The following is a 23761-nucleotide window of genomic DNA, read 5'->3' on the forward strand; positions in this document are numbered from 1 at the left end:
ACTCCAACTCCCAGCCGCCCCCGCGCCACCGCCCCGGTGCCGCCACGTGGCTCGCTCGCGGGGGGCGACGGGAGTTGTAGTCCCCGCGGCTGCCCGGGCTGCAGCCTTGGGCTGGGAGCCGGGTGTTGTAGCTACGGGACGTGAGGCGGGAGCCTTGCACCCAAGGGAATGTCATTGCACCGAGGGGATTGCAGTGCACAGGTAAAGCCTCTCTGCTCCCCTCCCTTGCCGGCTTTCAGGGCTCTTGTCTGCCTGCCCCACTCCCGTTTCCTGAAACGAGTCAAATTCTCTGTCCTCTGAGGAAACCTCAGTCCCGGGCCTTGGAAATCTGTGACTTTGCTGTTGGTTACTCACCCCCTGGGTAAGGGAGATGAGGTCGACGTCATTGACTTGGATTTTAGGAGGCCCTTGGACTTGGTGTCATCCCATGAAGCGCTCGAGGTGAAACGAGGGGAGTGTGGACTCAACAGTTCAATGGGTGGGAAACCGACTCTGAGGCTGAACCCAGGGAGTGCTGTGATGACCCGGCGGGAGGGAGCCAGTGGGTCCCCCCGGGTTCGGTACTGGGACCAGTGCTTTTCGACATCTTCGTCGACGATCCGGATGTGGGGGTGAAAAACACGCGGGCAAAGTTCACCGAGGAAATGCGGCCACGCATCAGGGTAGGTTGATGATCCAGGCGGACATGGACACATTAGTGAGATGGGTGGGCCAGAGCCAGATGCCGTTCAACACTGAGAAGTGCAAAGTGCTCCATCTGGGAAGGAGCAATCCGCCACGAACCTAGCTAGCACCACGTCCAAAAGGGACCCGGGGGTCATAACTGACCATCAAATGAATACGAGGCACTGGCATGATGCTGCAGTTAGCAGAGCAAACAACACGTTGGCATGCATCAACTGATGCATCTCGAGCAAAGCTAAGGAAGTGATTCTTCCTCTCTACTTGGCATCGGTGAGGCTACAGCTAGAGCCCTGCATCTGGGCTTGAGAAGGATGTGGAGAAGCTGGAGAGAGTCCAGAGAAGAGCCACTCGTATGATTAGAGGCCTGAAGAGCAAGCTGGATGAGGAAAGGCTGACAGATACGGGACTGTTCAGACTGCAAGACAGAAGACTTTGGGGGGCTTTGGTGGGAGCTTACAAATACATCGGAGGGAGAGAAGCACTGCAAGTCTTCTCGATTGGCACCTTCAGCCCAGCTAGAGCAAAGTGCATGAAAATGGGCTGCACGTTGCCTGGGGGAAGATGGAGAAGGTGAATCTTTTCTACCGCTCTTTCTTAAGAGTTGATCGAATCTTGTTGGCAGCCTAAGTGTCATATTTACTCGCATTCATCATGCACCCCTTCCCCAAAAATCAGCTGCCCAAAATTGACCCCTGCTCAAGGAGGATAATAGCTTGAAGGACTGAGCTACCGATTCACAGATGTTTAGGGCCGGAAGGGACCTCATGAGAACATGGGGTCCAGCCCCTCCATACGGTTCCCGTAATGCTCTGCAATGACATTTGCCTATCAAAATATCCTCTTGCAAACCAAACTGTCTTTCCCAAGTGAAATGTTTCAGTGGCCTCCGGTGCGGAGTGCTTGCGGGCCGCCTGGCCCATCCCGTCTCAAGAGACTTGGGATCTGGTCCCCGTTGTGTCACTGCTGCATGGTGCGCGTTCCTCTTGCACTTGGACTTCCAGTTGCAAGACTTGGTTTCACACCCGGGAAGGGGCCGGAGAAGAGCTGGGGCTCTGAGGGCTTTCTGCCCCCGCTAAAAAGGCCAGGTCAGTCTCTCCTGTAGCTGTGGCCCCTGGAGTCCTGCCTGCTAGGCTGCCCCAAATTGAAGGCTTCTAGTATCTGAAGCTCTGGTGCAACCCAACAGAGACAGTGGCTGGAGGCTCATGGCTCCCAGCTGTGTGATGGACCCGTTAGAAACCCAGGCAGGGCTCTCTTCGGGTCCGGCTGGGAATTTGGCAAAAGTCCATTGCACTCAAGTGAAACATGAACAAAACATTTCAACCTCAACAATTTGCCTTTGTCGGATGAAACTTTGCTTTGCTGGAAACTGTCCAACCCCGCTCTAGACGGAAAGGCTCCCATCAGCTTCGTTTGACTTTGGATTGGACCCTTTGTTACGAATTTGTATCCAATTAAAAAGCATCGCTGCTCGTTAGCAAGGAACAAAGAAGAATGGTCTAGCTCGCTGGAGCGTTGTAGCGTGTCCAGGACTTCATCTCGCTGAGCCCCGTGCTGCCGTTTGGGTCACAATGATGGATCCACCTTCTCATCATGAATAACCTCCTGCAAACTTGTGCCCCACGATTATTGTTCTCTTCTTGTATTCATTTCCTCTACACTTCAAAGTTTTTTTCCCGCCGCGATAAATCTGCTGCACTTCAGTTCCTAAACGTATGAAGCCGCAGAACAAATTGCTTCTTTTGAACTGCTTTGGTGTAACAATAAAAATGAAAGCTCAGCCCATAAAGCATCTGAACGATCCCTTGTTGCCTGGCACCTGTGGAAGGTTAACGTCGTCTGGCTGGCAAGTACTTAAAGCCCCTTCTAACATTTCAATTAAGGGATGAAGTTTTGGGAGGAGGGAACTGTCTGGATCGGGAGATTCATGAAGGGAGATGGAGCCTTTTACATCTCTGTCATCAGCTCAGCTCCAGCCCTGGTCAGTGGCAGCCAAAAGTCGTCATTATCCGACAGCTCAGACCCAGCGGCCTCGGAGAGATGAGCTATGGCCCTTGGTCTGGTTCCAGGTGAACGGGTGCATGTAGCCGCACAGCATCTCCCACCCCGAGGAGCAGCCTGAGAGAGGTGGAGGAGTGTAAGGGCAAGTCATGGAGACTGGTTTGCCCTCTTCCTCCGAAGGTGGAGTTTGAGGGATGTTAGCTGGCCGCTGGGGGTGTGTTGACCTGGAGGACCAGGGATGACTGGAGCCGGTGTGGACCTGCAGGCTGCAACCTTAAAACTAGGTAGCTCCTGGCTCACTAGGAGCATAGTCCTTTCAGCTTAGAGCTCGGTGCTAGCTAAATCTCCAGGCAAGCTGGCAGCCCTCCCTGAGCTCAGCATCCCTGTTATCAGTGTGTGGGCCCCCTAGTTCAAAGCTAGCTTGGGTGGACAGACCCTGGGAATGAAGCCTGGATTCCCCTTGCCCGCCTTCTGCTTGTGAGGGCTTCATTTCTTTCCCCCTCCATCAGTCCAGCACCTTGCATGCCAGTGCTATCATTTCATTTAGAAAGACCATTGCCCTAAGATTTTTTCGGTGGTCTTCTTGCTTCCTATGATTCTTAGTTTTTCTCTTTGAACCCAGCCTGGCTCCTATAGAAAACAGTGGCAAAACACCCATGAGCCTCCATGGGTATAAGCCGGCTGCTTCTTTGTGGGCCTTGCTAACACATGTTCTTGTGTTGCAGAGGGGCCTGATGCATCCTTCATAGCGCATGGTGTCTTCAATAAGACCTAGAAGTTAGGTCCCACTGCTCCCTGTCTTGAAACAGATGCCAACCTGGAGCCTCTCTCCGGTGAATTATTTGACAAAGAAAGACCTTAGATTCTCAGACTTGGCTGATGCATCTGGTCATGTTGTTTAACCCGCTGAACTTGAAATCTTTTACTTATCATTTGCATTGTGGTAGCATTGAGGAGTACTAGCGAAGGATGCAAGGTCTTGTAATGGTGGATGACACACACATGCATTGCAAAGACCATCCCTGCCCTACTCAACTTGCAATCTTGAGCTGGAATCTGATTCCTTAACGAAGCCTTAGTGAACAAACACCTTCTCTGAAACATAAAGAAGAGTCAGACAAAGGGGAAAGCCTATTTTTCGGGCAACAACAGTAATACAATCCCGTTCCAGAGCTGCTATTGCGTTTAAACGGATATTGTGTTAAGTAACTCTGGTAGCAAAAGTTACAAGTTGCAAAACTGCGCATGCAATGACCCTCTTCTATTTTACACGCTAGTAAATTCAGTTATGGTCTAGAGTAGGCATGATCCACCTACAGCACTTGTGCCACGAGTAGCACAGGCAGCGTCTGTGTGGGGCATTCAGCAGATCAGGGGAGGAACAGGAAACAGATAGGACAGGGAACAGAAAACAGAGCAGTGGATTGGGCAGGGAGCAGAAAGCAGAGCAGCGGATTGGAGTACCACTCGGGGAGGGTGTGGAGCTTACCTTGTGGCGTGTCTCCCAAAAAGATGGATCCCACTGGACTAGAGGTTCCCATACTTTGTCTCCATTTCAAGAGGAGTTTTGTGCGTGTGGAAGATTTTGAGAGGTTTGAATTTTCCTTTGGGGGGAGGTAAACCATGGCTGTTATTCCTGATGTAAAAGGTAATCCTTTTTGTCCATCTGTACATCCTGATTACTGGATAAGCCTTTGTCTGTGTTTCATAGATTCATAGATTCATAGATTAAGGGTCGGAAGGGACCTAGTAGATCTTCTAGCCCGACCCCCCGCCAGGGCGGGAGAACAACAAAAAACCCCAAAAAGAGAAATGGGACTCAAACGAGTCCAGCCAGGTAGGCATCCAGCCTCTTCTTAAAGACCCCCAGGGTAGGGGCCAGCACCACTTCCCTTGGAAGTTGGTTCCAGCTCCTAGCCGCCCTAACCGTGAAGTAGTTTTTGCGGATGTCAAAAGCCTTGCTGAGGTCAACACCTACTAGCATCCAAAGGGCTCATCTGGGATTTGAACCCAGGACCTCTCGCACCCGAAGCGAGAATCATACCCCTAGACCAACGAGCCCCCCATGTTCATGGCGTCAATGAAGCCCTGATAGGTTATGCCAGCTGAAACCCTGGGCCTATATACATGTTTAACATCTTGATTAGCAAATTGATGCATTCATAGACTCGTAGAGCTGAAAGAGACCTCAAGAACGAGCTAATTCAATCCCTTCCTTACAGCAAGCAATTCATACCTGACCCATTAGACTACCTAGACCTTAAATCCCATTGATTTCGATGGGCATGTCCTAAAAAGTACATCTGCAAGGGTTCGAAACCTTCCTCTTGTGCAACCACAAATCCAGGGAAATGTCAGTGGAAACATCTCATGATTCCCTCTATGATAGACAGGGATCCTGGTTTTCTCTGATTTAAAAAAAATCCCCAATTTTTGGTTTAAGGAAAGTAACCCGCAATCCACATTGGTCTGCAATTAAAATGAAACACTGCTATATATACTTTTATGTATTCGTAGTGTTTCTGTGATTCAAATGAAACACCACTATCTATCTAGCTATCTATCTGTCTGTCTGTATGCATGTATGCATGTATGCATTAGTGGTGTTTCATTTTAATCGTGGACCAATATGGATTTTGGGTTACTTAAACCAAAAATCAGGGATTTTTTTTTTTTCATCAGGGAAAACCAGGATCCCTGATGATAAATATTGTGGCGCTATGTTGCATTGGTTCTACTAAGTCAATGAAAGTATCCTGCGTCCCACAAATGAACAACATTGTTCTAACTTTCGCCAGAGATATTTGAGATAAAAGGCAAGGTGCTCACCGTAAGGAATCTGTTTCTATCTGTTGCTCCTCTTTAACATGGGTGAGTATTTCCTGGGTTAAATGGACCCCCTGAGTCATTTAGTGCTCCCTACTTCTGAGCTACAATTCAATGCAAGGTGGTGAACTCTTGTCGATTAAGATTTCATGTTGACTTACTGCATAATTTAGAAATCCTGTCTTCAGCTGTGCTAAGGACTGTGTCGTGGTGGTCTTGGAATAAGTGGGCGATCTCCAGGTGGCAAAGTGAGTTCACTCCTTTCAAGTTCAGGCTTTAAAAGGATTTCCTCCCAACCCACACAAACGTGCGCAAGCCCTGATTCTGTAAAATTTTTCACTGAATTGTGTTCTCCATTCGGCGGGGCCTGAACGAGAGAGAGAGAGCTGTGAAAAAACGGTGCATTGCCCTTGGCACCTTTTGATGTGAAAAATATTGCCATTTCGTTTCAAGCGACAGTTTCAGCCCTCCTGGATTTTGTGAAAACTAACAGAAGAGCCGGCTTCTAACATCGTGAGAAGACGCAACATTGTGATTGAAGGGTGAGCAAAAATGCTGCAGTTGGTACCGGAGTGTCAAACCCATTTGTGATGGGAGTCTGCTTGTTTGTACTTGGGAACAGGCAGCTTTTTAGGAAGAAAGAAACTTTTTCGAAGGTTTTTTTTTTTTAAATTTAGGAGTGGCCAATTTGGGAGAATGGAATCATTTTTGAGTTCTTACCAAAACGGGGGTAAATATGTCCAGTTTCACGTGCTTTCACCTTTCACTGTCAGTATGTCCTTGATACATGCAAGGGGAAGCCAGGGGTTGCCAACATAAGCCAGGCATGGTGTGAGCTTTTCTAACTCATTGGTGTCTGCGAGGTACCGGCGTCTCCTCTGCCCTCAATCCCCAGAGGATAGGAGTCTGTTGTGAATCCAGCTCAAACTGGAGATGTTAATAGTTGCTGCTCTGGAGGTCCCTTGTTCAAATCCCAATGGGTTGGCCAAGATGACTTCCATTCAACTGGTTGGTCCTGCACCAATTTTTTTTTTTTTTTTTTAATTTTGGAAAAAAATGTTCACGTTCCAGCTCAAATTAGCCAGATCTGTTCCAAATCCCTTCAGAAAACATATGTGGCCCTACTATCAGCAAGTATCCTTCACCCCAGACTTTTCAGCCCAGGGCTTCAGATACGTCCAAATCTTTTGGCGAGCATCCTACATGCGGGCCCATGCCTGGAGGCTTGGGGTTTGGGTACCTCTGAGTTTTGCTTGCCCTCAGCTGTACGGCTGCAGGAGCAAGCCTGGGAGGAGTCTCCCGTTTCCTTCAAGTCGGCACATAGCCCAGATCCTCCTGCTGGAAGCTGGCCAGTGAGAAGCTAACTATGAGGCTCTTGTAGGGAGTCCCGTCCGCATTAGGACAAGGGTGCACCCTCCGCTACACAGTGCCGTTTTTAAAAAGCATTTCAGCTCGGGTATCAGACCAGTGCAGCGGCTACACTTGAGCTTAGCCCACAAGAGGTACAGATGTGCCAGTGCGTCACACTCACCTACCTTCGGTAGCTCCGAGGGGTTGAACATTACAGTCATTTAAAGCCACATGAGCTACAGCTTACACGTAACTCATGTCTGTTTTCTGTGCCACAGAAGGACTCAGCTAACACCTTGGGTTCATGGGTCCCCGCCGTGATAGCTGCTCCTGTTTCCCTTGAAACTTTGTGTGCTGGAATATGGGATCCCTGCTCTTTGCAAACAGAAGGCATCTGTTATACACCCACCCTGCAAGACGGTAACAGCTTGAGTCCCAGCTTGTCCCACCTTTGTTTACCCTGCAACCTCTGACTCTTCTTGTATCTCGCAGAGACATCTAGTGGCTGGCAAACAAAGGACAGTCAGCATTTGTTTGCAGCAACACCTGGGCAGTACGACCGCCTCTTAACAGCAACATCCCCCCCGGTCATTCTCTATACTGTGTATTCAGGTGACGCTCCTTATAACAGCAAAAACAACCTAGGGGCAATGCAGCACCAGGACATCTTTTGCTACTAATAGGCATCAAGAGTACAAGTAATACTACAAGTAAATCTATCATTGGGCATGTCTACACGTGCGCTTCACTGCACAATAGACTAATTTGCTGCACAGTAAAGCACCACCGTCTATAAGTGCGTGGCAATTAGGCCAGGGTAGACTAATTTACTGTGCTGTCAGATAAGTATTATCTGATGGCAAAATAAACTACGGCACTTAAATGCACATGTAGATGGTGACGGCTGGATTAGTTTTCTCTGGCTCAAATTGCACTATAGTTTATGCAGTCACACTAATTGCACATGTAGACGTGCCTGTTATGTGTCCCAGCCAGCCCTGCCTCTCATTTTTCCTTTAGAGCAACGGTGTTCACACCAGCAAGTGAAAATAACTATATTATGTCAGGGGTGGATTCTTTCCTGGGAGATGCTGCAGCAGAGATATCCAGCACCAAAAAGTAATGATTCCCTTTAACCCACCTGTGCTTCTGTGTTCAGGGCATTTCCCAAGAATGGGGGAGAAGATAAAGCGCCACTTTGTTGAGGATCGGGTGGTGGTGATCGACCCTCTTCCTTTTACCTGGAGGGTGAAAGGGCCTGGACCTCACTACTGTCTGGATATGAAGATGTCTCGACTCAAACAACTGGTGTTCGCCTTTGAATTCGGATCTGTGGACCCCAGGTAAAAAGGCTGACAGCCACACAAAAAACCCTTTTGGCTCCATTGGAAAAGAGGAAATAGCTGACTGAGCAGGATAGAGGTAAAGCACGTTGTGAAGGACGGCATGTCACGGAGGCTCTGATAAAAGGGACAGGTCTTATGTGTGGACGGTGCCTTTGGTGTCCACACGTGTGAGGAAATTGTAGGCGGTTTGATGAAGTAGTGGTATTGACAGGTCCTCCTACCTGTGACCGAGAGAGTGTAAGCCTTCAAAACACTTCAGGACATCTACCTACTTGGCTAGTTCTTGGGAACCGGTTCCTTTTAAGTAGTCTCGAAACTGCCACCCACTGGGTTTTTGACTGTCCATGTAAGTCACCTAGCTCCTTTGTCTCCTCCCCTTGTAGCCCACACCCCGTCCAAGTCCAATGCTGCTCATTGGTCCCAATAGAGATAGGCCCAGCACGTTAAAAATGACTATAGGCATAAGGGGCATTTATGCACAAGCTGCGGGAGTGGTGGGAGGTGTGCTTTAATTAGAGCAGTTCTAATTAAAGCACCCAGAGTGTCTCGTGCATCAGCATCCTGGTGCTGAAAAAATGCTGGCGTTGAATGACTTTAGTTAAAGCGACTTTAGTTAGTGCTGATACACATGGCGCTGGAGCCAGCTGGAGTGCGGTAATTGCCATGGTCCGGCAGACTCGATTAATTGAGTCTGCTCGAATGGGCTGTAATTACAGCGCATCGAAGCAACCTTGCTGCACGTGTATACAGCCCTCTCAGTATCAGGGCGGGCTGATGATCAGATCTGCTTCCTTTTGTCTTCCAGGCAATCGTTCCCAGTGACTGAATTTCCTGCAAGGTAAAGATGAGGTTGTATGATGTATAAATATTGGCTCTGATGGTTTGGGGGGGATTTGCAGAGTGCCAGCTTCTGGATTTTCTTGCTTTGTGAGAAAAGCTTCAGTAGCATGTTTCTGCCCCTCCTCCCCATGCTATCATGAAAGCTACCTGAGACATACCAGGATACCAATCAAGCCTAATGAGACAGAGGCCTTTTACAGGGCTGTTCAGAGATCTTAAAGCCATTGCACAAAGGTGATAAATATCCCTGATCCCACTTTATAGGTGGGGAATCGAAGATGCAGAGGGGGTGAGAGACAGCTTGCAGATCTTAGCTGCTGTAAATCATCCTGACTCTGCCAACAAATGTGAGATACAAGCAGCAACATGGATTTATGCCAGCTGCAAATTTGGACCTCTGTCTTTGCACTTTTAATCTCCTCTTTTCTATATGATATTGTTTTGGGTGGTTTCCAGTTGAAAACTCCTTGATCAGGCAGTGCTGATGTTCAGACTGCCTGTGTGTGTTGCTACTTGTCAAATCTAGCGAGTACGTCAGAGGCTAAAAACGCCAGCTATTTAGAAAGGGAGCAGTGGAAGTTGGAAATAACTTGACTTTTCCCCCCTTCTCATTCCTTAGGATCGTTAAACTTGACATCTCTTTAAATGAGCTGGAAGAACTGCAACCTGAAGCGCTTTTTCCTTTTGAGAGTCTCTCTGAATTGGATGCATCCCTCAACGCTTTAGGCGGGTGCGTATGACTTTTCCGTGTGTGATTGATGGGGTCTCATGAAAATGTTCTTTCAATAAAAGAGGAGGAAAGGAATTATTTCCACGATTGCCCTGTGAGCGAGGGATTGTTAGCACCAGTAAAGAATTGGCAGGTTTCTTTTTGCCCCTCTCAAAGCACTTTGTGTTTAACAGGCTTCCCTCTGCTATCTCAGTCCCGATCCTCCCCACGCAGCTCTGCTAGTGTGAAAGGCATCACTGTGGTATTCCCAAGCTAGTACACATTACAAATCTAGGCCATATTATCTGCTGTGTGTAGCTTGTCCACTTCGGAGGAGCGATCATTCATAAAGTGCGGCAGAGGAAAGACATGAGCAATGAACACCAGACTTCATTTTTCTTATAGACTACAGCTGGATTTGAACCCCTGTGTTGCAGGGGGAAAGGGTAGCATGCTACCTCATTGCACTACCCAGATGATGAAGACAAAGAGCTGTTTAATTGCTGGGCTTTGAAATGAGGCATCATTCTCAAATGTTGCTTGTTGCCTTTCACATGCCCTATAGCAACGGTTCGTCCATTCTAATTAGTGGATGAGCCTTTCTTGGTGCTCATGAAGTCAACGGAGCTCTGATAGGTCATGCCAGATGAAACCCTAGGCCTGCATACATGTTTAACATCTCGATTAGCAAGTTGATAGACTCATAGAGCTGGATGGGACCTCAAGAACCAGCTAATTCAACCCCTTCCTTACAGCAAGCAATTCATACTGGACCCATTAGAATATCTAGACCTTAAATCCCATTGATTGTGATGGACATGTCCTAAAAAGTACATCTGCAAGGGTTCGAAACCTTCCCCTTGTGCAACCACAAATCCAGGGAAATGTCAGTGGAAGCATCTTATGATTCCCTGTACAATAAACAGGGATCCTGATGTGTGAACCTAGCCATTGGGCTAGGAGGGCAGATATAAAGCGGGGTTGGCGGGTGTGTAGGGTGGTCATCTGAAGTTTCTGTGCTTCCGGATGGTATTATCCTGAGATGCTGGGCTGTTCTGCATGTGTCAGCCCCCAGCAGGAAGGCTCAGAGCTGCTTTGGTGCAACACTGCAAGTCGCAGTGCTGAAGAGATTAGGCTAATCAAGCTCAGATGCTACACTGCACAACCGTGGGGATGCTGTTTCCACACCAGCTGCTATGTGCAGAGCTCGCTTAGTGCCTCTGCAGCACTGCCAGGCCTCTGCACCAGGCCTGATTATAGCACCACGAGGGAGACGGACCGTGGGACTGGGTATTGTGGAGCAGAAGGTGGAGCTGGAGAAAGGCTAGCCTGCGGGTTTGAAAAGGTTGGGAAGCACTGTTCAGTACTGAAATGCCTGCCAGGGGATCCTTCCCCTCCTAGAGAGGGATGCAAGCTGCAACACTGTGGTCTGGCCTTCACTTGCCTCCAGGCCATTTGCAAAGTTTGGACCTTGAGTTTAGCTTTCGGTCCACTCTAAGAGCCCTCTGGTTTCCCCTTTCGTTCCTCAGCTCCATTGCTGACGTATTTTATTCAGCAGCAGAGTCCACCGTGCTAATCTCCACCCCAACTGTTTTGTCTCTGGTTCCAGCATCCTGGGGATTGGCGTTCTTCCCAACCTTGCTGTATTGAACCTCAGCTACAATGCGCTGAGCGACGTGAGAGACTTAGGGAGCTGCACTCACCTGCTTGTCCTGAACTTGTCTCACAATCAAGTGCGGACCCTCGAGCACATGCCCCTCCTGAGTAACCTGACGCGGCTTCACTTAGGGTCCAACAAGGTATTTTACTCTCTCTCATGGTGGTGCAGAACAAGGAGGTACTCACAGCAGTGGAGACAGAAAAGCATATATATATATAGATATATAAAAAAAAATAAAATCAAGCAAACGCTGTACCCAAGCTGGGATTTTAGCCAAGACACTTCCTTTGAACACCTCTGCTTTTGGCAAAAAGTCACAGAATCAGAAACCTAGGGCTGGAAGGCACTTCAGGAAGTCACATCTAGTCCAACCCCCTGCTCAAAGCAGGATGACCCCTGACTCAACCATCCCAGTTGAATGATTGTCTAACCCGCTGCTAAAAACTTTCAAGGGTGGCAGTTCCACAACCTCTCAAGTAACCTGTTATAATGCTTACTCACCCTCAAAGTGAGAAAGTTTTTTCCTAATATCTAACCTAAGTGTCCCTTGCTGCAATTTAAGACCACTGTTACTTATCCTATTCCCAGCAGTCCCAGAGAATAGTTTACCTCCATCCTCCTCCTGCAGGTATTTAAAGACTGTTATCAAATCCCTGCTCTGTCCTCTCTTCTTCCAGCCTTTCCTTTTAAGTCATATTTCCTAGACTGATAATCATTGACCCGGGATCTTTAACAGCCATGATTGGCCAGGAATTAGGATTTAGGCCTCTTCTGAAAGACAGCAGGGTTGTCTAGATTCAACCTTGGATGTTGTCGGACTTTATAGGGCATAACCTAGGATGGGAAGAGACCTCCTGACTCTATCAAGTCCAGCTTTCCCTACGTTGAAGTCAGTCATGTCATATAATCCCATTCTTACATGGCTCAGCCTTCTTCTGATTTCCAAACTAAATTTATTCATGGCCTTTCTGTAGCTATTGGTTCCTGTGCTGACACTTTCTTCCACTTCAGATAGCTCTTTTCCATCACTAGTGTTTCTCTCTCCAGTGGCTATAAGGAGAGTAGATAAGAAGTGTGGAGTCTGTCCACCCAGTTCATTGCCCTGCCTGTGTCTGAGACCTTCCTGTCCCCTAAAACTTCCAGAAAGATTGAGGTGGGAATCCACAACACTGTCATACAGGTGGTGGTGGTGAAAGCTGTGCCACCTCCTACAATGAATAAGGCTGCTCCTCACTGCACCCATCCTAGCAGCATACTAGGATTCACTCAGGGGTCACTCAGCAAGAAGAGCTGCCATTGTGACTTCTTGTCCTACCTGGACTCTCCTTGGGCAGGTCCAGGCCCAGGTCTGCCCAGTTTATTGGCCTCCAGTGCTGACTAGGAGGGCTGATCTGAACCCTTGTGGTAACAGCAATGCAATCCATAACAAACCTCTCTCCCCCATCCTGTCTTTCCCTTAGGACAGGGGTGTCCAGCGTGCAGCCTGCAGACTGGACCCACCCTGTGCAAGGCTTCCAGAGGGACTGAGAATTTGGGAGTAGGACAACGGGGAGTGAGTCAGCTGCTGAAATCTGGGAAATGGTGCTGGGGACATGTCTGGTGAGGGGTGAGCAACGGCTCCAGTAACCCTCATAGTCACTGTGGCTCACCCACCAACATCTCCATGTCCAGATACTACCTGTAAGCAGCCCTGTGATCCAGATGTGGACCAAGGGGTGGGATGACACCTCTGCCTTAAGATGACGGGCCTTCTGACCCTGCAGTATCTTGCAAAACCCATCGCTTTGATGTGTGGTTCCACTCGCTTCCCCCAAACTCAAGCCAAGTGCACATTTGATGCCTGACTTTCACAACAATCCCCTGCTCAGTCCTAGCTGGGAATCACAGCCCGTGTCCTTTCCTGTTTCCCCCCTGCTGCAGCTGAGCTCCTTGGAAGGTGTGCAGAATCTGCCCCAGCTCTGCGAACTCTACATCCAGAGGAACCGGATTTCCAGCTTGCTGCCACTCTCCTCCTCCCTGGCCCTCAACGTACTGGATGCTTCCAGCAACAAGATTGCCTGCCTGCAGTACACCCTGCATGTGCTCAGGGGGCTTCACAGACTGAGACACCTCAAACTTCAGGTAAGACTCCCATTGACAATAAAATGCTGGTGGAAGGGCAGGAGAGGGGGATGCTAAAATGCAGGCATGCACAAATTGGAAGCCATGTCAGCAGATGGCCAAGAGATCTCCACAGCTCCCATGCAAATTTGTGCCTTGGAATAAAGGCTGTGGAGTGCAGCTTGGCCAGTTATAATCCAGTCTCCCTAAGAGAAGGAAGCCCCAGTGAAGTGGGGCTGCTGTGAAGTGAACCGGTTTGTTCCCCAACCCCTGTGTGGGTCTGTGGACAGTGAGACTAAATATTGAGGCCTCTTCCTATGGGTCCCAAACAGGTGTCAGTGCACCTGGTTGTCGACGCGAGTCTGTGGGCTGTATTTGCTCAGGCTAAGGGAGGTTGCTTCAGTGCACCCTGTTGTCCAAAACCCCATGCACTTTATTGTTCCCTCTCATCTCCACCACTGCTTTCAAAGGGCAACCCGCTGGCTCGGGATAACTGCTATGCCACTGCAGTCAAACAGGCCACAGCTGTGGAGAGCCTGGACGATGTGCTTCTTAGAGACCCACCGCGCTGCTCTGCACTGTCCTCATTCAGTTGGGCCCTGCTTGGGGAATCGCTGGCCGGTGTGATGGACTGAAGCCAAACCAAGGAGGATCTGAAAACATCAGCTAGGAGGACCTTCCTGGAGAGACTGCAGCACAAGAGAGATGACACAGAGAGCGCCATCCATCACCTTCACAGCAGAATACTGTAAGGAGTATGAGGCCTTCCCATTTGTCTGTGGGGTGCGAGGACTTAAGCAGTACCAGCTTGCCCATGGGCACAGCTTGATGGCCAGATTTGGGGTTGGGAAGGAGGAGTTCCCTCTCCCAGAGGTATTGGCCTGTGAACTTTGGTATACCATGGACACCTATGGGAATGCCTCTGTCTGGGTTAGGTAGGTGCATCCAAACCTATGCAATTAGTCTCTTTATCAGAGGAGGGAATTCCGGTTTCTCATAGTTGTTTCATAGATATTAGTGATGAAGGGACCTGAGCAGATCATCAAGTCTGACTCCCTGCCATGGGCAGGAATGAATGCTGAGATCAAATGACCCCAGCTAGGGGTCTTGCTATGAGTCCAGACTGTAGTGCCATACATAATTGTCCACAGTCATGCATCTGGGGACGTGGGAAAACTTTTTCACTTCTAATGTCATTGTGTGACAGGGACATTTAGGAACAAGGAGTAGGTAGGATCCATTTAGCCAGGCTAGGACCTTGGAGGCATGTGCACAAGACATTCCTGTTTGTTGTAGGGTGAGTATATGGGCATTTCCTCTCGTGTCATGAGCAGAGACGACGCTATGTGACTCCTGCTGATGCTAACAGATGTGCAGCAAAATCCTTGCACACTGCCCTTTATGTGCCATCTCCCAGGAAGCCTGCAGCATGTTGGGTGCTGAGTATTGTGCTAAGATATAAGCATGGATGCTTGCTTTGCTGCTCAAGTCATATTGAGTCTCCTGAGGAATTCTCCCTGTGGTTCAAAATAATGTAAGATTTCCCTCGCTCTGACAGGGACCTGCGAGAAGATTTGGCAGAATATGAAGACACTCTCAAAACAGAAATGGACGGCTGTATAAGGTACCTTGAGCCTTTATTGTACCGGGTACCTTTGTTATACTATTGGAAATAAACCAGCATAATACACCAGTTTATAAGTGTTCTTCTATACTACATCATTGATATATCAGGGCCTGGATGAAATCATAAGACATAGGAAGATGATTTATAGTTCCTACATTGGCAAGGAGGTAGATTGGATGATCTAATATGTATCTTCCGTATGTAATGTCTCGAATAGGTCACCCAACCCATCCCACTGCAGGGGACTCATTGGATAGTGAACTGATGCAATGTGTCATCTTGGGCAAGAAGAAGTGTTTCAATAAGACAGTTACAGCCCAGATGTACCATGAGACAGATTTCATTTTTATTACTCCATCCCTATGAGATGCACGTCTTGCTTAGCTTAGGATCTTGTCTGCAGCGGAGTTTACATAGACTACATCCAGAATACTAATTATGGGATTAAGTGGCATAGAAACTTTATGCTAGGGCATTAGTGAGGTCCCCTTCAAATGACCCAGGAGGAAACAGTCTCCTAATGCACTATCAAATCCTTTCCCTTTCCAGATACATAGATGCTCTCCCACCTAAGGATTTCCAGGGGCTGACTAACCCTGACATGATCCCGAATGCTATGGAGAAGTTCCTGTTCACCAAATTCTGGCAGAGGTGGCATCAAGGCCAAAGGAGACCAGCCAACCTTCCCTATAAAGCATTGACCAAGCCAGATGAGGTACGAGCTGTAGTTATCAGTGATCGTTACACGTGTCAGAAGTAGCAGGAAGTTTGTTTTATAACCCTGTCATGCTTTAGTGTTGGGATGGTTCAGGGCAGAAGAAAGAGAAGTCAGCCTCATGCAGGGAGCTTCTCTTCATCACAGTGATGGCAAAGGGAGGTCTTTAAACTAGATTCGAGCTGCTGGCCTCATTCTTGTCTTAGGGTGTGAACATACAAACATTATACGGTGAAAGAGCTCATGCAGGAGGACTAAGTTACATCAGTTTTGCTTCCACTTACAGCTGAGTAAGAGCGTACATGCAGGCAGTTATTTGGGGGCAATGGATGTGCAAGAAAGCCCCATCCTTTTTGGCACACTGCCTCCATGTCCAACCATAGGGTTACATCCACACTGGCTCCATGTGGGTCTTAAAGCTGCAGCTGAGAATTAAGCTGTGTTCATTTACTCCCTCTCTGCATATGGCAATACCAGAAACACAGCAGGCAGGATCCTGTACTAGGGATGGTTCCCACCACTGCTGCTCTTGAGATCTTTGCCTCCAGCATGGTTGAGAGTGGGAGTGGGGACATCCTCCCTGCTGCCTTCCCTGGTTTAGTGCATGTGGAATGGGAGCTGGGAAACAAATGACCACAGCTGATGCTTTCGAGTTATTTCCTATATTGGGGCTTACGCCCCCAAACTGGGCTGGTGACACCGGCTCCAGTGCCGCCGTGTCCAGCACCCCTGCTGCGTGCTCCTCCGCCGCCTCCTGCACAGCATCAGCGTGCGCCAGCCCTGGAACAGCCCCATGGCAGGGAGGGGCAGGGGCAGGTGGGCACGCTCTGCAGTGCCCGGCCTCTCCCAAATAATAGTTTCTAGTGTTGCTTATGGTGGACAGGGTTTTTTTGGTGACAGCCCCTCAAGAGCAATATGGAGCCAACGTAGAGATCCCTTATGGTATGATTTCCTGTGATCCCCTAAGTCTGTTGCAGAGCAGGTGGGTGAAATCCTGGCCCTGCTAAAGTCCCACGGGAGTTTTCCCCCTGCATTTCAACACATTTTCTCTCTCCAGTGTCTTCTGAACGCTCTCCTCTTCTCTGGCTCCCAACTCCCCTTCCCTGATGTCACTATTAACTCAGACTTAACCATCTCATTGCTTTCGTGCTCAGGTGCTGGGCGCTTGCTGCAGTGAGCTCAGGTGATTGAGGAGGATTCAGTACTGTGGGGGAAAGGGAGATCTTTTTTTAGCCATCTCCCTGCCCATTATGTGCATGTGGGTGATGGGTTGTGTTCCTTATTGCAGGCACAGCATTAAGTTTTCGCTGCACATGGAGCGACGGGTGCATGTTACCGTTCACCTTAGCCAGGGGAGACAAGCTGGTGACAAATTACAGTGCCAAGTGGCAGGGACTTGATTTCTGGTGAGCGCTGAAGGTCCAATAATATGGTTAACAGCGCTGGTGGAAGCAGCAGTGACAGCCCTGTTAAATAGAGAAGTCCACCACTGCAGACCTGGCGTTTTTTCTACAACAGATGCTCTTCCTGTTGTTCCTCTGACAGCCGCCTTAGTCAGCTGCAGTTGTTTTGCTCTTTGCTCTTTGCTCTTTTTTTCGATCACTCAGCAGGACTCGAGGTCTGTCCTGATGTTCTTCCTGTGCCAGGGTCTCTTTTACTCCAGGGCCATGCAAGCAGGATCTGCACCGGGGCTAGATTCTGCTGCCCAAGAACTACAGGGGAACAAATGACCGCAGCGGATGCCTTTGAGTTATTCCCTTGGTTACCTGCAAGCAGAGTATTTCAGTGTCTTTGTTTCACTGAAACTCCTCCTCCCTCCTTCTTAATAAACTGACTTTATTAATACAAAAGGGATTGAATTAACAGGTAGACCTTACCATCTTCCTCCAGGCCCAGTTTTCCTTTAGCCCTGCACTGCAGGGAGCTCCAGAGCATCCCCTCTCTCTGGTACACACCCTCTCTCTTATGGGTTGCTCCTTTTTGCTTGTGCACCAAGCCTGGCAAGTATCTCCTTCTGCTCAGTGGCCTTGTGTCTATTCGGGAAGTCTCTTGGGTCACAGCAAGTCCTCAGAAGAGCTGGGAACTGCTGGAGAGCCTGTCGGATCAGGGTGGGAGGCTGGAATTGTCCCCAGCACCTGAGTTTATCCATGGGCTTGGGCCTCTGGTTGGCTCAGGTGAGCCTGTGCCCTGTAGACCCTGTCGCCTGCATGCCTGTAGATGCCTGTCACTTTGATATGTCCTTGTTCCCCCTGGACTTATCTAGGACATCCCTGTGCCGGCCCTGTCCTGTAGTAAAGCAATTGGCTACATCAGCTAATGGCCCGAATTAAAACAGCCCCCAGGCTGCCATCTGACTTGTGCTGAGGGTCCATTCCCCTTCTGGTCTTAACACATTGTTGTAGGTAACTAGGTAAGGACCCCGTGTTATTGCACCAAGCATCCGAGCCCTTTAGGATTAGACGTCACTGTAGAAAAATCTCGGCTTATCGTCTTCCAAGCAGCTGCCCCTCTCCTATAGACACCCCGAAAACTAGCTCTGGTTCCTAGCGGTTATGACACGCCTGTCATAGGGCCCCTAGGGCAGTTGGGAGACATGCCATGGAAGCGTGGAAGTCTGCTTGAATATCCATGCTCCTTCGTTGCCTGGAATTTTTCCGTGCCTGGGCCCTGAAGGCACTTGTGTGGGTGGACGCAATGCCAGGTGGCTCGTAAAGAGTCTAGACAGAGGTAGCCTCCCTACGGAAATCAATCTTCATTAAACAACCCAAAGCCCAGGCCTTGGCGGAGAGGTCGAGGGGGAGGTAATAGAGGAGCCATCTCCAGGCAGCACCACGTTTAACTCCTCCAGCGCAGCTTCTGCGACTCTTTTCACTGAACGAAGTCTGCTTTTCTTTCCTTGGGCAGTGAATTGGGTGCCAGTAGAAGTTGCTGGTCAAGGATACACCTTGTTTGCCCACAGAAGAGGTATATAGAGCTAGGAGAACATTGCTCAGCAAATGAGATACTTGGTTAAGAAAATGCAGCTTTGGAGAGGCATACCAATCATTTCCTTGAAAAATAACCTGACTTAAAAAAAAGTTAAGAAAAAGTTAAAGTAACCCAAAAGCAAAAATAATCATTTCATTTTGAGTTACCCTCCCCGCCCCCCCTCCAAAACTTCATTGGGCATGGAACAGATTGCTGTGCTTGGGGGTGGGAGAGGATGAAAAAGCTGAAAAATATTTGTTTCAGGTCCATCCAAGCCATTTTTTTTTAATTTTCAGTTTGGCAGCTCATGCCAAATAATCCCTCATTTCTCCAGAAGCAGCCTGGGCTGTGCCTGTGTATCTTTCAAAGCACTGGCAGGCCTTTCCCTCTAGGCTGAGTAACAAAGGACATACCTTTCAGCATCACTGGGCCTTTTTGTTCATTGGTGATGACCCTGGTGGAGATAGTCCATGGCACAATGATAGTATTTTTATTTTAACAAGCTCCAGGCACTTTCAAGATTTGCATTTAGTGCTGGGCCAGTACTGTGGAGGGTGCCAGAGTGCAAATTTGGGTCAAAATGTGGATGGAGATTGGATAATCTGAACTGATGGCATCATTCCCGATTTGCTGGTGTCTCAGATTTGAAACCTTGTGGTACATAAGCCGTCCCTCCTTGGGGAGGAGGGTGGGAGGCCTGGACCTGGGAGATGGTGCATTTAAGACTGCCATCCTGTTGTAAGAGAAGCACTTAGTGTCACTTAGGTTTGGGAGTGTACAAGAGGGAATGGGGGCTCTGCTAATAAATGGTATTCACCCTGGGTGGGCTCTGCCTGGATTTATACTCCGGGCAGACCCTGCTTGCTGGCTAGCCCCACATTGAAACACCCTCATACCCCAGCCAGTCCCCCGGCCTGGGCATATTGACCTGGGTCAGAGTAGCCCTGGGATGGCAGGCTGACCTACGGGGCTGCTCCAACCAGGCTCAATGTGCTGCACATAAATAAACTCTGGAGCTAAATGCTCTAGAGTTATTTGTTCCTGGCTGCACATTCAAATGATGTGCCTAGGAGCAAAAAACTCCAGAGAAATAAGCACCGGAGTTGATTCGTGTGTACTGATTGCACGTGTAGATGTACCGAGGAGGCTGAATTAGCCACGTGTGTGCCTCAAGGTAGGGACAGCCAAACTTCAAATGTTCAGAGCGTGCTTTTGGCTTCGCTATCAGCATCCAAACATTTCGAATAACTTCTTTGTGGCATCTGGGTTTCTTGGGTCTGCAAAGCTGAATTGGAAACCCCACAAGAGACAGCATCCTTTGTGGGATTTCTGGATCTTCTGTGTCTGGATATGACTGGAAATGCCATCCGCCGAGTCTTTCTTTTGGTAGGTTGAGACTTCTGGTTGTGAAGTGATGCTGGGTGAGAAAAGGAACTTGCCAAATACGAAACCAACAGATGTGATTTTTTTAGAGCCAATGTGTGAGCCCTCCCCTCACCCCCAGCCCTCTTTACAGAGTCATAACTAGCGAGTTGTGTGCCCTGGGCAGAGAATGGGAGGAGGGTGTTATCCCATGCATCTGTGGGTGGCAGGGCAAGGGCAGGAGGGAAAGGAGCAGGGGCAAGTGCTGGAGAGTCTTACCTGATAGTACCTCCTCGTCGCTGCCTGCCGGGTAAAGATGTTCAGCCAGGACTGTGTGATGGAGAGGTGCTGGGGGTACAACTTGTGGGGCCTAGTCCTGATCCTCTGCACAAAGAGGTGGGATAGGTGGCGTGAACAGCCCACTAGCATGTCTCCCACTGGGGAAGAAATCCCTGAGATAATTAGTATACACAGCCTTCATGACCTTCCAGCACTATACAATTTCCTTTTCTGGGCAAGGTACACAGTCTGGGAGGACTGGGGCAGGCAGGACATAGGCTGGAAGAGGTGGACCCATAGGGTCAGATCTGGAGCATCCTCAAGGGTTGTGTCGCCACAGCCACATCCTTTTCATCTCTCCCACATTTCCAGCACCCAGTCAACATTGGATGCAGCAAAGACCTGAGCCCTCCATGCACAGATGTCCCAAACCTTGGTGAAGGCAGCAGATAGGTCACCACACATGGGTACGACAATTCCCCCAGCTTTTACCCAGTATCGGGGTCTTTCTTGTTCTCTCTCTGAGTTGTGTCGATTTATGTGGTGAACACCTGGGAGGACGTGATGTTCAATACCAGCGCGCTTTAAAGCCTAGTGTTTGGGGAAGATGCAAGAGCAAGAGACAGTGATTTGGAAATGGGGCTGACCCAGAGATGTAGATCAAAATGTCTCAGACTTTGGGAAGGATCCAAACCGAACCTGCGTCTTTGTTGTTGGGGCTTATTTGCAGTTTGCGTTCATTCGTCCCTTCTTTTCTGATCATTTGTGTTTTTGTTGTTTTTCCCCTGGAAGGGAGACGTTGTGAGCTCTGCGCAGTGCTCCTTGGGACACCAGAAATGATGTGAAATGAGCTGGTTTTCTTTACAGATGCAAAATTCTCTTCGTATTCCTCTGAAATACGAAGAGAATTGGATTTTTTTGCCCCCTTTTGAGGGCCACAAACCCTTTGTACAAACCTGGGCCTGGTTTTGAGTGAGCCTGGGATGGGGTCTTTTTATGGGATCCCTGCCAAAAGTCTGGGGGTCACATTGGCACAGTGCTAGAGTTAAATGCATCTCTGCCCCCTTTTTGGTACCCTCTTAAGTCTCAGGCTCTCTAGCTATCATCCTTCTTGGCTGGGGGAACTGCGTTCCTCTCCTTCCTACCAGAGACCTTGGGCTGAAGTTTTCTTTAATTCACTCTGGTCACATCCGCAGCTCAGTACTGCAATGCTGCTCTCACATGGGGTTCACCGTGGTGTTATTCAGTAACTGGCCAGCTTCCATAAAGCCCAGTATTATTTATTACTATTATCTCCTCTATGGATGTGAAATGTGGTGACCTACCATCATCATCTCAAGAACCTCTAGAGGTATCACTAACGATGCCTCTGGAAAACCCTCCACATCAAATGGGAAGATCACTGCACAAATGCCGGCTTCTTTGCTGACGCCAGTGTTACCGGGATGGAGTTGGTGATCCTCAGGCACCAACTTTGCTAGACCAGACATTCAGCAAGTGCTCCCAAAACAAGTGCTCTGCTTCCAGGTTAGTCGTGGCCAGAGGAGATGCTACAAGGACACGTTGAAGGGAGGCCAACCTTAAAAGCTGGGAGAAGCTGCCGGACAACCAACTCCAATGGCACCGCAACTGCAATGTCAACCATTAAATCAGAGGAGAGAGCAAAAGAAGGGAAAAAAGAGGAATCCCAGGCTGCAGCCTACTTTCTCCTGCAGAAAGACCTGCAACTTCTGCAGATGGGTCTGTGGCTCAAGGATTGGGCTCATTGACATCAATGAACCGTGGTAGAGGTCATCCTTGACATGAGGGATCGCCGCCACCACTGACTATTCACAACAGAAACCATATCCCAAGAACGTGTGGTGGAAAAAAAACCCAAGCTGCTTCTCTGCACGCCTGTTGTCCAGCTTCTGCATGGAGATTGCAGTTGATCACAAGTTTATCTGACTCTTGCTGGACTTCCGTCTATTGGTCGCAGGCCTTGGTCTGTCTGTTCTTGCACTGTGTAGCTGTCACCCCCTCCCTGCATTAAAGCTATCCATCGATAAAGTTCAAAGGGTAGAGAATCTGCATGGACAATATTGGGAATTTACATGAAATTACTCCTCTGTGAGTTGACTTCCTGAATTTAGCCACGAGTAATTGCTAGCAAACCCATAAGGATACACCATAATGCACGTATCATCGATGCAACTGTCTTTGAAGGGTCCATATTTCAAAAACAGCTGTTAAACAGCTGTCACACTTATGGTTTTCATACGAGCTCCCTGTGGGAAGCCAGGCTTGCAATGCTCTACTCTAGAAAGGGCAGAAGCACATGAGCGTTTTCTGACTGCCTTGGCCAAGAGCTGCGAAGCCCCATGTCTTATCCTTGAAAGTGGCCCATAACAGATGATGGCGAGAAAGGTTGAACCATCTCACAGGTAGCAGCCGTGGGCTAATCTTCACCCTGTCACATTAGCTCTCCTCCTGGTCTCTGATAGGTAGGAATTAATTAAACCCTGATTGGGATGATTTTGAAATCTCGCCCACAAAGACGATTGTGATTGTTAATGCTGAAAATTATGGGTGTCCATCCAGGTGACTGGCCTTTCCAGGCTCCTGCCCTCCAATGACTTCCCATGGTGGTGAAGTTAATTATAGGCTAATTTTCTACATTATGAAATAGCGCTTGCTTTTGTCACTTTTTAAAATTGCATTGACTGTCCCCTCAAACATCTGTTAGGAGACAGGAGACCAGAGGTTCTGGAGCAACTTTCTCTGTCCCTTTTGTTATTTTATATTCTTTTCTCATGTCACCACTTATTGTTCTTCTGAAGATAACGATCCTGATCTTCTCCATCTCTTGCCATAGGAGGTTTTTCATGCCCTTGCTCCTTCTTGATGCTGTTAAATGAGCCTCCGTTAATTCAGCGATATCGTTTTAGGACAGGGATGTCAAATGCAAATGAGCTGCCAGGCCGTATTTCCCGTCCGCAGCCAGGGGTGGGCCATAGCCAGGGGCTGGGTCAGCCAGGCTGGGTGACACACCCCTGGATGTGGGCCACAGGGCTACTTTTTGCTGCAATTTTTGGAGCCATTGTGTCAGCACCACCAGCACCCAGAGGGTTAAAGCTGATGCCCAAATTGCAGAAAATCAGTGGTGGGCAGTGACACTGGCATTAACCCCCTGGGTGCTGGCACCCCCAGCAGCTTCTGTAGCAACGGCAATACACCTGTGGCCCAGCTCTGGAGATGGGTTGTATGGTCCACAAGAAGCCTCGTGGGCCATTTTTTCATGCTCTTGCTTGGAGAAGAG

At 48.8% G+C, this 23761-nt stretch overlaps 1 protein-coding gene and 1 non-coding gene across 2 annotated transcripts in view; one reads left to right on the plus strand and one right to left on the minus strand.

The window, feature by feature from the left end:
- The first annotated feature begins 151 nt into the window (after positions 1 to 151).
- The window catches only part of LOC109292256 (protein phosphatase 1 regulatory subunit 7-like), a 37944-nt gene continuing 14334 nt past the window's right edge, over positions 152 to 23761 (plus strand). The window contains exons 1-9 of the mRNA XM_019509634.1: positions 152 to 201; positions 8018 to 8201; positions 9010 to 9042; positions 9664 to 9774; positions 11363 to 11552; positions 13334 to 13534; positions 13984 to 14261; positions 15072 to 15137; positions 15690 to 15855. Coding sequence (XP_019365179.1) covers positions 8032 to 8201; positions 9010 to 9042; positions 9664 to 9774; positions 11363 to 11552; positions 13334 to 13534; positions 13984 to 14148 — 870 coding nt within the window. The 5' untranslated portion in view covers positions 152 to 201; positions 8018 to 8031 and the 3' untranslated portion in view covers positions 14149 to 14261; positions 15072 to 15137; positions 15690 to 15855. The remainder of the gene's footprint in view (positions 202 to 8017; positions 8202 to 9009; positions 9043 to 9663; positions 9775 to 11362; positions 11553 to 13333; positions 13535 to 13983; positions 14262 to 15071; positions 15138 to 15689; positions 15856 to 23761) is intronic.
- On the minus strand, positions 4672 to 4743 carry TRNAP-CGG. Its single transcript has one exon. It is a non-coding gene; the product is annotated as a tRNA-Pro (tRNA).

Source organism: Gavialis gangeticus, unplaced genomic scaffold, assembly GCF_001723915.1.
Source record: "Gavialis gangeticus isolate Ggan-Ray unplaced genomic scaffold, GavGan_comp1, whole genome shotgun sequence".
Lineage (NCBI taxonomy): Eukaryota > Metazoa > Chordata > Crocodylia > Gavialidae > Gavialis > Gavialis gangeticus.